At 59.1% G+C, this 13,391-nt stretch overlaps 1 protein-coding gene across 1 annotated transcript; it reads right to left on the bottom strand.

The window, feature by feature from the left end:
* Positions 1–1,869: 1,869 nt before the first annotated feature.
* On the bottom strand, positions 1,870–6,670 carry LOC121155550 (anomalous homeobox protein-like). Its single transcript, XM_040978979.1, has 6 exons — positions 6,422–6,670; positions 5,734–5,861; positions 3,623–3,746; positions 2,758–2,929; positions 2,154–2,215; positions 1,870–1,881 (listed from the first exon to the last, which is right to left on the bottom strand). The coding sequence occupies exons 1-6, from the start codon at positions 6,668–6,670 to the stop codon at positions 1,870–1,872; spliced, it is 747 nt and encodes a 248-aa protein (XP_040834913.1).
* Positions 6,671–13,391: the final 6,721 nt, after the last annotated feature.

The following is a 13,391-nucleotide window of genomic DNA, read 5'->3' as shown; positions in this document are numbered from 1 at the left end:
CAGCACAGCACTAACACACTGCTCCTATTCTTTTTTTTTTTTTAAGAAGAAGGGTTTTCTTTATTTTTATTATTTTTTTTATTGGAAAGGCGGATATACAGAGAGGAGAGACAGAGAGGAAGATCTTCCGTCCGATGATTCACTCCCCAAGTGAGCGCAACGGGCCGATACTATGCTGATCCGAAGCCAGGAGCCTCTTCTGGGTCTCCCACGCGGGTGCAGGGTCCCAAAGCTTTGGGCCGTCCTCGACTGCTTTCCCGGGCCACAGGCAGGGAGCTGGAAGGGAAGTGAGGCTGCCGGGATAGAACCGGCGCCCATATGGGATCCGGGCGTGCAAGGTGAGGACCCTAACCACTGCGCCACCGCGCCAGGCCCCTATTCTAAACCTATGACTGCCACTACAAGGACTGTATTCCTAAGAAAAAAATCTAGAAATACAAAAGACATTTATGTAAAAGATTGATTAATTTGAAAGGCAGAATTATAGAAAGAGAAAGAAAACACATAGAGACAAATCTTCCATCCACTGGTTTATTTCCCAAATGGCTCGGCTGAGCTGGTCTGAAGCCAGGAATTCCATCTGGGTCTCCCACATGGGTGCAAAGACCCAGGGAGTTGGTCCATCCTCTGCTGCTTTCCCAGGCTATCAGCAGGAAGCAACTAAAATTTAAACCAGCAACCACACAGAATGGCGGCACTGCAGGGGCAGCTTTACGCACCACACTGCAACGCCAGACCCAGGGCTAGACTACACCAGACCTGGCTTCCAGAGATACTTCATGAAGACCAACCACAAAAGCATTCATAGTTTATTTACAATGAGCTTCAATGCAGTGTTGGCAACTTAACATGATTAGCAAAAGCCCAATAGTCCAGAAAATAAATGCCAGTTGATTTTAAAGGCATACAAGGCAGAAGTTGGTAACGAAGCATTGCATTTCAAGGAACGCTCACTGCATCCCCTCCCTTGACTTCAGTAACACACCATTTTACAGCTGGAATCGAGGTCATACGAACCTACCAGAGGCCCAGGTACAAATGTCCTCAGGAGGGACCACATGCAACACAAGCGTGTGACCTAACGATCAGACCTGACATGAACCTCAGGCCCACAGCTGACAAACACTGAGCTCTCTGTACTTTCCTTATCTTTATGAGGCAGCAAATATGGGCTGGTTGGAAAAGCAGCAAAAATCAAATTCTAAAACTCTTTCATGACCTGTTCCTCCTTTTCTCTATCTGCCTACTGTGAGAAGGACTAACTAAATAAGCCAAGAAAAAACACTACACGCTTAAAAATCCTTCACTTAGCAGCAGCATGGCCTCCCCCTAGGTGACTTCTGGACACCTCACCACTAGGAAACCACACCCCCAGCTGCCCTCAGGACTCAGCCTCAGCCTTGGTCTGAGCTTGGATTCTTGGTTCACTTACACTCTTTCGAAGCTGGTGTTGAAGTGTGTTGGGTTAAGCTGTGGCCTGCAACTCTGACATCCCATACTGGACCCAGCAGTCTCAGCTGCTCCACTTCCAAGTTACCTCCCCAGCAATATACCTGGGGAAGCAATGAAAGATGCCCTGGGTGCCTGGACCCCTGCCACCCAAGTGCAAGACCCGGAAAGAGCTGGTTCCTGGCTTTGGCCTCGCCTGGCTCCAACTGTTGAAGCCATTTGGGAAATGAACCATAAAATAGAAAAAAAATCTCTTGTTCTCCTTTCAAATATATTGTTTTAAAAAGTGCACTTGGTTTTCCTGTAATAAAGCCATATACTTCTTCTCCAAGGTTCAAAAATGCCTGCTACAGGTGCTCAGCTTCTTCCTTCCCACATTACTTCTGCGAGGTCTTCCTGGCAGTACACAAAGCAGAGTGCTCAGACAGCATTCTGCAAAGGAGAAAGGTGCTGACTGCACGGAATGCACAACAGACAGACTACAGCAGACTCACAAACCACAAAAGCTGGGGTCGTCTGCAGGCGAAGTCAATCTCCCCCCTTTTCCCAAACACACATGAAGGTGGGCCTCACTCCATGTCAGGTTCCAGAGTCACAGCTGCTCTGTCTCTGACGTGGCTTCCCTTCCTCCAATCAATCAGCAGTCACTGACCTGGTACCTGTGCGGTGGCCCCAGCACACTCATGCCCACTCCCCATCCTCACCTTCAGCTGAGAAGGCGAACGAACAGGTGAGATGGCCCCATAGCACGTGAGGACAACAGTACCTGGGAGCCAGGGGCCTTGAGATCGTCTCAGCTCCAGGAAGGTCTGTGACCAAGGCCAGGGCCTCCCAAGGTCTTTGGAGGGCGTCTGGAGACTGCGGAGGTACGCCGTCCCTGGGTCAGGCTGGAAAAAACAGAGGGAAGGAGAGGCTTCGTGACTCTATCTCGGCCTCCCTTCCAGCAAGTAGAGCAGGGTGTGGCCACTGGGTCATCAATCTTTGCTGTGAGCTATCCCCAGACCCACATCTACTCCCTGATCCCCACACCGATGCCCATCTATCTCCACATGGCAATCTGGGCACACGGGTGGGGGGCCGGGCACCTACAACCTCACCTACACCATTCCTCGGCACAGTCTGACTCTCTCTACCTTCAGGATTAGCTGGCCACCAGGTGAGGTCTTGACTGTGCTGAACATTGGTGAGGTCTGCACCTATAGCCACAGTGCCCCTGTTCCAGTGTCCCGTAACAGTTAATGCAACGAGGGGGCTTGTCAGAAAGCAAACCTCCAGATACCATGATGCTAGGGCCTTGGAGACACCCACCGGACCAATGACACCAGCGGTCCAGACGTCTCTCCTTTGTACTGGGGTCTTCGGCCACCACCCGCTGGGCTGGCTGCACATGCTGGAGCAGGGACTGCTGGCACCGCCGGTAATTAGCAAACCAGTTGTAGACCTGCTCTGCAGTCAAGCTTGTCTCCAAAGCCAAACTCTCCTGTCCGAAAACAGCACAATTAGCTTTGTTAACTCCTGGTCCGTGCCCACACTTCCACAGAAACCAAGCTGACCTCTCCAAAGGCAGCAGAATCGGCACCAGCTGCACTGGTGGCTGACCAGGGCCTCTCCTAGCCACCTGCTTGGAGAAGACACAACACCTCCCAGGCCCAGGCTCAGTTCGGGAGTCAGGCCAGGCCAAGCGTCGTAGGGAGCCGAGCCTCAGCAGGCCTTGTAGAGCAGGCCCGCAGTGTCCTGAACCTTGCAGAGCAGGCCCACAGTGTCCTGAACCTCGGGAGGGGCCCGCTGTGTGCAGTCACCGCCCCCAGCACCATGCACCCCACACATGGGGCGACCCTGAGCAAAAGCCCCAGCAGAGAGGGGGGACCCAGCCCAGTAAGCAGCAGACAGGAGAGGCCACCAGGAGGAGCCATGCGACCGCGGGACGGATGTGCTGAGGGAGCAGGAACCAGGCACTGTGGGCCAATGCCCCTACCCTCAACCCACACCCAGTACCAGCCATCTCAGCCTCCATGCCTACAGCCACACTGAGAACCTAAGAAGGCGACTGGGACTGCCCTCTGTAGACTAGGCACAGGGCACGCCCTCCCAAAAGAGGATAAAGAACAGGCGTGGGGGCAAAGGCCCAGGGACAGGCAGCTGAGGCAGAGGTAAGGCTTCCACCTGTTCTTACCCGCTGAGCCTTGCTGGGGTTAATGCTCACGGCCAAGGCAAAGTCTTGAAGCCTCCTGCGGACCTCTCTGGGGAAGTTCCGACTCTTGAGGCCATCCGGGCAGAGGCCTGCGGGTGGGGGATTCCTGGAGGAGATGAGAACAGCACAGTGAGGGGGCCCAGCGGTCCCCTGCCCTGTGACAGCAACATTTCTGAGGCAAGGCTGTCCCACAAGTGAAAATCAGCGTCTAACCCACACACCTGCAGGCCATGGCGGGGAGCTCAGCCCCAAGACCCCCAAAGAGGGCTCCAGGATCTGGGTTCCCACCCCTATGTTTTCACATTTCCATGTGGCTTTTCCCTGTCCTCCCTGTCTGCCCATGGGACTTATGAGGCAAAGTCCTTGGCCTTCCCACCCATCTCTCAGTGCAGCCCCACCCCCATACCCTTGCGCCCTTCTCTGCCCAGCACTTCCTCCCTAGATTTCACTGAGTTATCATCACTGACTTGCCACCATGGCGCCTGCCAGCCCACTGCACCCCTCAAACACATGGGGACCCCAGCAATGAGGCTGCAGCTGATGTTCTGTGTATTGGCTCCACTTCCCTGCCTCCCTAAGGACTTTCCAGATTCCATTCCAATTCAAGTGTTTCTTGCACCAGAGGCATCGGGGCTGGTAAACATTCTGGCGGCTCTCACCTCCCCCAGCCCTCCGGCTGCTGCCTCAGTCAGGGCTCTCCCAGTAAAACTTCTCTAGCTTCACCCAGGGTCACTGAGCCAGCTCCTCCCCTCACCACGGGCAGCAGAGGGTCACTGCTGTTCTCCTTTATCACCCTGGACTTCCCTCCCTGCATGCCACACCCCGCACTTCCCCTCACCCCCTGGCCACTCCTCAGCTGACCACTGCAGGGGGTATGAGGAGCAGCTAGGCTGCTCAGGCCACTGGACAACATCCCCAGCACTACTCCTGAGATTGAAGCCTCCTGGAGCTAGGCAGGGGACATGTCCAAGTTGGTCACAGTTTTTCGCCACCACTGAATATATCTTCATTTCTACTGAGGACAAATATCACTTCAGTTGAAGATTTCAGCTGCAAAGCCTATGTGGACGTACATAATGCAGTGGGCACCTTACACATCCCAAATGCAGCTCATCTCCCTGGAACCACTCACCCCACCCCTGCCCTGTGTGCCTTAACAAGAACCACCACACTCCTGGTTCCAACCCAGGGCCAAAAGCCCTGGAATCTCTTCCCTTTTCACTGCATACAACTGTTCTTGGGCCATGATTTGGGTCCTGGACAACGCCTGAGCCGCAAAGAGACACCACCCTTCCTGACAGCCCTCAGGGTCAGCCAGCACCATCAGAATACAGCCCTGGGCTCTCCTTGTGGTTCATCAGTCACTCTCCCCGCAGGTGAAAATTCAGCCACCACCTGTCCCTATGGTTACAGGCGAAGGTCACTGCTGCATTTTCCAAAGGCTGTGAACACCCCTTCAGCCAGCGGACATCCCCTAAACCAGAGGTCTTAAGCCAGACCTCTGAGGTTGCCACTCCCTCTGCCTTAAACACTGGTGCTCACAAGACCACCACCATCCCTCAGGTAGGGTCTCCTTCCAAGGCTGGGACAGACCTGCACTACCAACACTGAAGAAGCCCCTCCCCACAGCCCAGCCCCCTCAGACCACGGTCTCTGCAGAGACCTGCCTGCTAGCGATGATCGATCCGCTAGCACTTCGTGGTCTCATGTCAGTGCCACCTGCAGGAAAGCAAAGACCCAGGGAGTGCTCCCCAAACAGCTTGAGTGACAGGATGCCACCCCTACACTGGTCACCAAGTGGCTGCCTCTGCTGGGCTTCCACTGGCAGGCTGTCAGCCTCTGTGTGGTGGGTCACACAGCCCTAGCGGTCCCAGGCTCACTGACTGCTGGACTCTGAAGGACTTGCCTCACATTGGCCTCCCTGCAAGCAAGCCTCTGTAGTACAATCCATCTCTTCTTCCAGGAGCCACAGGGAGGGGTGGGGTAGCACTCAGAACAAGACCTGTGAGCCTTGCTTGGCAACAGAAAATAACGTAAGGGCATGGCCAACCCCTCAGGAGCCCCTGACACACAGAGCTAAAGCCCAGCAGTACCTCTTCCTGCAGCGGAACTTCTGCACCGGGGTCAGCGCAGCCACACCCAGCTTCCTCCTGGCCAGGTCGTAGTGAATGTCGTTCCAGAGCTGCACCAGCTCACGGCTGCCTCCTGGCACCCGACAACCCTGTCAAGGAGAGTCCACTAAAGCCACATGTTGGTAGGAAGAACCAGGTCTGGATGGACCCACGGTTAGCAGTGCTGAGGGCTACAGTGGGAAAGGAATAAACAGGCACAAGCTAGAACCTGGAACAAGTGACATCAAGCGGCCAGGGAGGCATCAACTGCACAGAGCAAGGTCTTGGCCTCCTGCAGAGGGAATGACATACTGAGAGGGATTCCAGGTGCCGCCAGACTGGGGACCGGGGTGATGATGGGTGTACCTGGCCATCTGATCACTGTCAGCGCTTCAAAGCCAGAAAGAAATCAGGTTTCACTCCACCTGCTGTGTTTATGAGCTGGCACCACTTGATGCACATCCAGTACTCAGATTCCCAAGCTGCTTGTAACTCACTCAAGTGAGAATTACCGGAACTAATCTTTGTATAAAACACCTCTCCCAGGCAGCCCTAAGGGGTTGGTCTGTGAGATGTGGGCCAGCAACTCATTGCTAGCTCCCGGCATATGGATAATGCTTGAATGGTGCACCCTGCCCCTCCTTCCAATGGCCACTGAGCCCACATGTACCTCCAGAAGCCGGCAGGCTGCCTGTTGCTGCTCCTGCTGGGCCAGGACACGGGCACACACCAGGGCCACATCTGCATTGTCCAGGAGGTGCGGGCACAGCTGGCTGTCCAGAATGGCAGAAACCAAAGGCTGCATCTGAGTGAGGTCATCTTGGATGTCATGGCATAGGCTGCCCGCGAGGGGCACCAGCTCCGCCGGGGGTGGGTGGGTGTTCCCGTGCTCCCTCAGCAACATCAAGAAGCTCTGCATCATACCACTCTGCCAACAAAGACCAAGATCAGACCATGTGCACACAGCAGGCCACACTGCAACCTCCATGCCAGATCAGCTGTGGTGCCCAACTGGGAATGGCCAAGGACCACACGCCTGCAAAATTTCCTTCTACCCTCCACCAGAAAAAGTCTGAATCCTGAGAGGGTGACCCCACGGGAGAGTGGCCAGCACTAGTCCACCTCTTTGTCAACACTATTACTGATGTCATTGGAATGAGGTGGGGAGAGAACTCCTGCTAGTCTACTCCCCAAATATCCACAAGAGGCTATGCAAAGCCAGGTGAAAATTAGTATGGACCTCCCACGTGGACAACACAAACCGACCACCTGAGCTATCACCCTGAGCTATCACCCGCTGCTTCCCTGCCTCCCAGGGTGCAGTTGGGGGCCAGGCTTGAACCCAGATACCTCACAACGATAGGTGGGATCCCCAGCAGACTTAACTGTTACTCCAGAGCCTGCCCCCAGTCACCTGACTTCCCTGAGCCTCCCTTTTCCGCATGATATAAACTTGATTCTGTTTCCTCGGGGAGGCCCCCAAGGCGTTCCGGGGCACTTGCCCACTGCCGCTGCTGCTCACTGAAAACGCTCAGCTTCCACAGGTTAGCCCGGAAAGGGCGGCCATGAGCAACGGGGTCTGTACCCAGAGCCTACCAAAAACGCTCCCGGGCTAAAGCCTAGGCCTCCACTTCGCCTGGTGCCCTGTGCCACCGCCAGGTCTCACTACAGTGCCAGGTCTCTCCTCATGGGGCCCTGACCCCTCACCGCCTCCTCACGGTCCGACACACCACCTCCCAGCACCTCCTCACTTATCCAACCACGTCGTGGCGCCTCCTCACTGGGTCCCGACCCCGAGTCCCAGTAGCTCCTCATATCCTCAACCCGTGTCCCAGCACCTCCTCACCCGGTCAGCCCCCACAGGGTCCCGACGCCCCCTCACCCGGTCACAACCCCGGTCCCGACGCCCCCTCAACCGGTCCCGATGCCCCTCAGGGTCCCGACGCCCCCACAGGGTCCCGACACCCCTTCACCCGGTCCCGACGCCCCCTCACGGTCCCGACACCCCCTCACCCGGTCCCAATGCCCCCTCAGGGTCCCGACGCCCCCTCACCCGGTCCCGACGCCCCCTCACCCGGTCCCGACGCCCCCTCAGGGTCCCGATGCCCCTCAGGGTCCCGACGCCCCCTCACCCGGTCCCAATGCCCCCTCAGGGTCCCGACGCCCCCTCACCCGGTCCCGACGCCCCCTCACCCGGTCCCGACGCCCCCTCACCCTGTCCCGACGCCCCCTCGGGGTCCTGACGCCCCCTCACCCGGTCCCAATGCCCCCTCAGGGTCCCGACGCCCCTCAGGGTCCCGACACCCCCTCACCCGGTCCCAATGCCCCCTCAGGGTCCCGACGCCCCTCAGGGTCCCGACGCCCCCTCAGGGTCCCGACGCCCCCTCACCCGGTCCCGACGCCCCCTCAGGGTCCCAACGCCCCCTCACCCGGTCCCGACGCCCCCACACCCGGTCCCGACGCCCCCTCAGGGTCCCGACGCCCCCACAGGGTCCCGACGCCCCCTCACCCGGTCCCGACGCCCCCTCAGGGTCCCGACGCCCCCTCAGGGTCCCGACGCCCCTCACCTGGTCCCGACGCCCCCTCAGGGTCCCGACACTCCCTCAGGGTCCCGACACCCCCTCACCCGGTCCCGACGCCCCCTCAGGGTCCCGCCCCTCAGGTCCCAGCCCCCTCAGGGTCCCGACGCCCCCTCACCCGGTCCCGACGCCCCCTCAGGGTCCCGACGCCCCCTCACCCGGTCCCGACGCCCCCTCAGGGTCCCGACACCCCCTCACCCGGTCCCAATGCCCCCTCAGGGTCCCGACGCCCCCACAGGGTCCCGACACCCCCTCACCCGGTCCCGACGCCCCCTCACGGTCCCGACACCCCCTCACCCTGTGCCAATGCCCCCTCAGGGTCCCAATGCCCCCTCAGGGTCCCGACGCCCCCTCAGGGTCCCGACACCCCATCACCTGGTCCCAATGCCCCCTCAGGGTCCCGACGCCCCCTCACCCGGTCCCAATGCCCCCTCAGGGTCCCGAGGCCCCCTCAGGGTCCCGACGCCCCTCAGGGTCCCGACGCCCCCTCACCCGGTCCCAATGCCCCCTCAGGGTCCCGACGCCCCCTCACCCGGTCCCGACGCCCCCTCAGGGTCCCGACGCCCCCTCAGGGTCCCGATGCCCCCTCACCCGGTCCCGACGCCCCCTCAGGGTCCCAACGCCCCCACCCGGTCCCGACGCCCCCTCAGGGTCCCGACGCCCCTCAGGGTCCCGACGCCCCCTCACCCGGTCCCAATGCCCCCTCAGGGTCCCAACGCCCCCTCACCCGGTCCCGACGCCCCCTCAGGGTCCCAACGCCCCCTCACCCGGTCCCGACGCCCCTCAGGGTCCCAATGCCCCCTCAGGGTCCCGACGCCCCCTCACCCGGTCCCGACGCCCCCTCAGGGTCCCGACACCTCCTCAGGGTCCCGACACCCCCTCACCCGGTCCCGACGCCCCCTCAAGGTCCCGACACCCCCTCAGGGTCCCAACACCCCCTCACCCGGTCCCGACGCACCCTCAGGGTCCCGACACCCCCTCAGGGTCCCGACACCCCCTCACCCGGTCCCGACGCCCCCTCAGGGTCCCGACACCCCCTCAGGGTCCCGACGCCCCCTCACCCGGTCAGCCTCCTCACCCGGTCCCAACGCCCCTCAGGGTCCTGACACCCCCTCACCCGGTCCCAACGCCCCTCAGGGTCCCGACGCCCCCTCACCCTGTCCCGACGCCCCCTCAGGGTCCCGACGCCCCCTCAGGGTCCCGACGCCCCCTCAGGGTCCCGACACCCCCTCACCCGGTCCCAATACCCCCTCAGGGTCCCGACGCCCCCTCAACCGGTCCCGACGCCCCCTCACCCGGTCCCGACGCCCCCTCACCCGGTCCCGACGCCTCCTCAGGGTCCCGACACCCCCTCACCCGGTCCCGACGCCCCCTCAAGGTCCCGACACCCCCTCAGGGTCCCGACACCCCCTCACCCGGTCCCGACGCACCCTCATGGTCCCGACACCCCCTCAGGGTCCCGACACCCCCTCACCCGGTCCCGACGCCCCCTCAGGGTCCCGATACCCTCTCAGGGTCCCGACACCCCCTCAGGTCCCAACACCTCCTCACCCGGTCCCGATGCCCCCTCAGGGTCCCGACACCCCCTCAGGTCCCAACGCCCCCTCACCCGGTCCCGATGCCCCCTAAGGGTCCCGACGCCCCTCAGGGTCCCGACGCCCCCTCACCCGGTCCCGACGCCCCCTCAGGGTCCCGACGCCCCCTCACCCGGTCCCGACGCCCCCTCAGGTTCCCAACGCCCCCTCAGGGTCCCGACGCCCCCTCACGGGGTCACCTTCTCACCGGTCTTCACTCCAGGTGCCAGCGTCCCAAGCCCTGGACCCGCGTCCTCCGAGAAACCGGGTCTCCAGGAGACCAGGGCGGTGGAGGTGGGGGAGCTCCGGAAGACAGACGGCAAGGAAGGAGCGCGCACCGGCCGGGGCTCCACCGGGCTCACCGACCTGCCCTACCGCGCCCGCTGCTCTCGCTGCTCTGGCTGCTCTCGGCCCGGGTGCAGCCCCGGGTGGAGGCCCAGGCTCACACCCCGTGCTGGGCGTCCAGTGCTCCCGCCCGCCACGCCGACTCACCTGCAATACCGTCCACTTCCCGCTTCCGCTGCGCGGACGTGCCGCACAAGCTCCTCACTCCCGCGGGACCGGAGGCACGGTCGCCCGCTGGCCCAGGACTGGAGTGGTCGCTCAATGTATCCACCCGCGGCCAATCACGAGGGGGAGACTGGCGGGGCGGGGGCGCTCAGGGGCAGCCGGAAGGAGTGGAGCTGCCTGGGGTGGGAGCCCTCTCCCCGGGGCGGGCGGGAAGAGGCGCGCTCGCCCCACGCGCTCGCCCCACGCGCTCGCCCCTCTCCCGGTTTCCCGGCGCTGGGCGCTGCTCCCCGAGACCCGCTCCCCGTCCCCAGCCTCACCGGAGAAGGCGCTATTGGAATCCACACGCGCACGGTTCTGAATGCCCCAAAAAGGGCTCTGCTTGTGGGCAGGGAGGGGTTCCGACCCTAGGGCCTGAGCCCTAGAGACCACCGCACCAAGGAAGACATTAGGCACCTGTCGTCAACACCGGCCCCCACGATCTGGCCTCGCCCCTGCGTGCGGGGACACATGACTCTTGTGCTGCAGACCGACCACGTAGGTTTCCAAGGTGGGCCAGGTCAGACATGAATACAATTTTATTTTATTTTTATTGGAAAAGCAGATATACAGAGAAGAGGAGAGACAGAGATGAAGATCTTCCGTCCAATGATTCACTCCCCAAGCGGCCGCAATGGCTGGAGCTGAGCCAATCCAAAGCCAGGAGCCAGGAGCTTTTTCCGGGTATCCCATGTGGGTGCAGGGTCCCAAAGATTTAGGGTGTCCTCAATTGCTTTCCCAGGCCACAAGCGGGGAGGTGGATGAGAAGCGGGACTGCCAGGATTAGAACCAGAGCCCATATAGGATCCTGGCATGTTCAAGGTGAGGACTTTGGCCCCTAGGCCACCGTGCCGGGCCCTATGTGTATAAACTTTTAAAACATATGACTTATTGGGCCCGGCGCGGTGGCGCAAGTGGTTAAAGGTCCTCGCCTTGCACGCCCGGGATCCCATATGGGCACCGGCAGCCCCGCTTCCCTTCCAGCTCCCTGCCTGTGGCCTGGGAAAGCAGTCGAGGACGGCCCAAAGCTTTGGGAACCTGCACCCACATGGGAGACCCGGAAGAGGCTCCTGGCTTCGGATCGGCATAGTATCGGCCCCTTGCGCTCACTTGGGGAGTGAATGATCGGACGGAGGATCTTCCTCTCTGTCTCTCCTCTCTGTATATCCGCCTTTCCAATAAAAAAAAATAATAATAAAAATAAATCTTTAAATAAAACATATGACTTATTTATGGAAATTTTTGTAGGGTGGCTGAATTCAGAGTTCTGTATTTTCTGCTTTGTGTGTGTGAAACAGCTGCCTGTATGTGCCCTTGCATATACCACACCTCTGAGCTTTCTGTTCAATGTACATTTCCTGATACGCATAGAGTGACTCCAACTAGTTTCTCTCCCAAATTTCTTTTTAAAGATTTATTTATTTTTATTGCAAAGTCAAATACACAGGAAGAAAGACAGGAAGATTCCCCCATCCAATGATTCACTCCCCAAGTGACTGCAATGGTCGAAGCTGAGCTGATCTGAAGCCAGGAGCCAGGAGCCTCTCTGAGGTCTCCCACATGGGTGCAGGATACGATCTCAAGGGCTTGGGCCGTCCTCACCTGCTTTCGCAGGCCATAAGCAGGGAGCTGGATGGGAAGTGTGGGTTGTAGGGATACGAACCAGTGCCCATATGGGAACACCAGGCACGCAAGGCAAGGACTTCAGCCACTAGGCTAACGTGCTGGGACCCCTCTCCCATATTGTTTTGTGGGCATCTCTTCTCCTGTAACTTCAGGGATTTTTAAGATTTGTTTTAATTGGGAAGACAGATATACAGAAAGAAAGAGATACAGAGAGAAAGATCTTCTGTCCTCTGGTTCACTCCCCTGGCGGCCACAACTGCCAGAGCTGAGCCGATCTGAAGCCAGGATCCAGGAGCTTCTTCCAGGTCTACTACATGGGCACAAGGTCCCAAGGCTTTGGACCGTCCTCTACTGCTTTCCCAGGCCACAAGCAGGGAGCTGTATGGGAAATGGAGGCTATATGAGATGCTTTTTTTTAAAAAAAAAGATTTATTTTTATTATTTTTTCATTGGAAAGGCAGATATAACCCTAACCCCAAGTCCTGCAAGTGGGGCATGCTCTGAGATATTCGCTCAAGAGGTTTCAATAGTTCACCAGTTATGAATCGCTGCCAGTCTCGCCCCTCCAAACACGATGAGGTCGTTGAAAAATCCACTGATTGACATTGTCCATCATAGCGTCTCTATTTGCCCAGTATTTTGTTGCCAACCTATAGCTGAGGTGGTTGATTAACTTGTTCCATCTTCTGTCCTTTCATGGTTAGGGTTCTGAGTCTGGCATTTCAATTGGGGAGATCGCCAAAGAAACTTCGTCTGAGGTGTTCCCAGGCCAGATTCTTGTATGCACCAGCAAGTACAGGGTCCGGCACAGTCCATCACCCTGGTCAGCTGGTGGTTGCAATTGCCGGGTTGGTTCTGTTTTCAGCCCTGCTTTCCACTGGAACCAATGGGTGTTGCAGTCCAGACTGGTTCTGCACAGCGCATACTTGGCCCTCACATAAACCCGTGGGAGCTGCAGCCCAGTCGGAGCGACCCGCAATAACCCCCACTAGGCCTGCCCCTACCCTGGTTTGCCAATATGTGTAGCAGACCAGTCTAGTCTGTCCCACATCCCCCTTGGCTCTCGTACACGGCAAATGGCATTGAAGTTTAGATCCATCTAAGCAGCTCAACAACCAAGCCCTCACGGGTGTTGATGAGTGCCTCTCTGTCTAGCCACCCCAACCCCTGTCCTAGTTTTTGTGCCAACCCGTGGAAGTCGTAACCCAAGAGGGGGGGAACCCACTATTTCCCTCCCAGGTCTCTCACTCCTGGATTGTGCACTTTCCAGGTGGTTATGCAGTTTAACTGGCAGCAATCTTTCTTGCATCTGCTG

Source organism: Ochotona curzoniae, unplaced genomic scaffold (assembly GCF_017591425.1).
Source record: "Ochotona curzoniae isolate NIBS_2020 unplaced genomic scaffold, NIBS_Ocur_1.0 contig_2927, whole genome shotgun sequence".
In the NCBI taxonomy this organism is placed as follows: Eukaryota; Metazoa; Chordata; class Mammalia; order Lagomorpha; family Ochotonidae; genus Ochotona; species Ochotona curzoniae.
The sequence above is the reverse complement of the archived record's forward strand: the minus strand, read 5'-3'. Positions and strand labels throughout refer to the sequence as shown.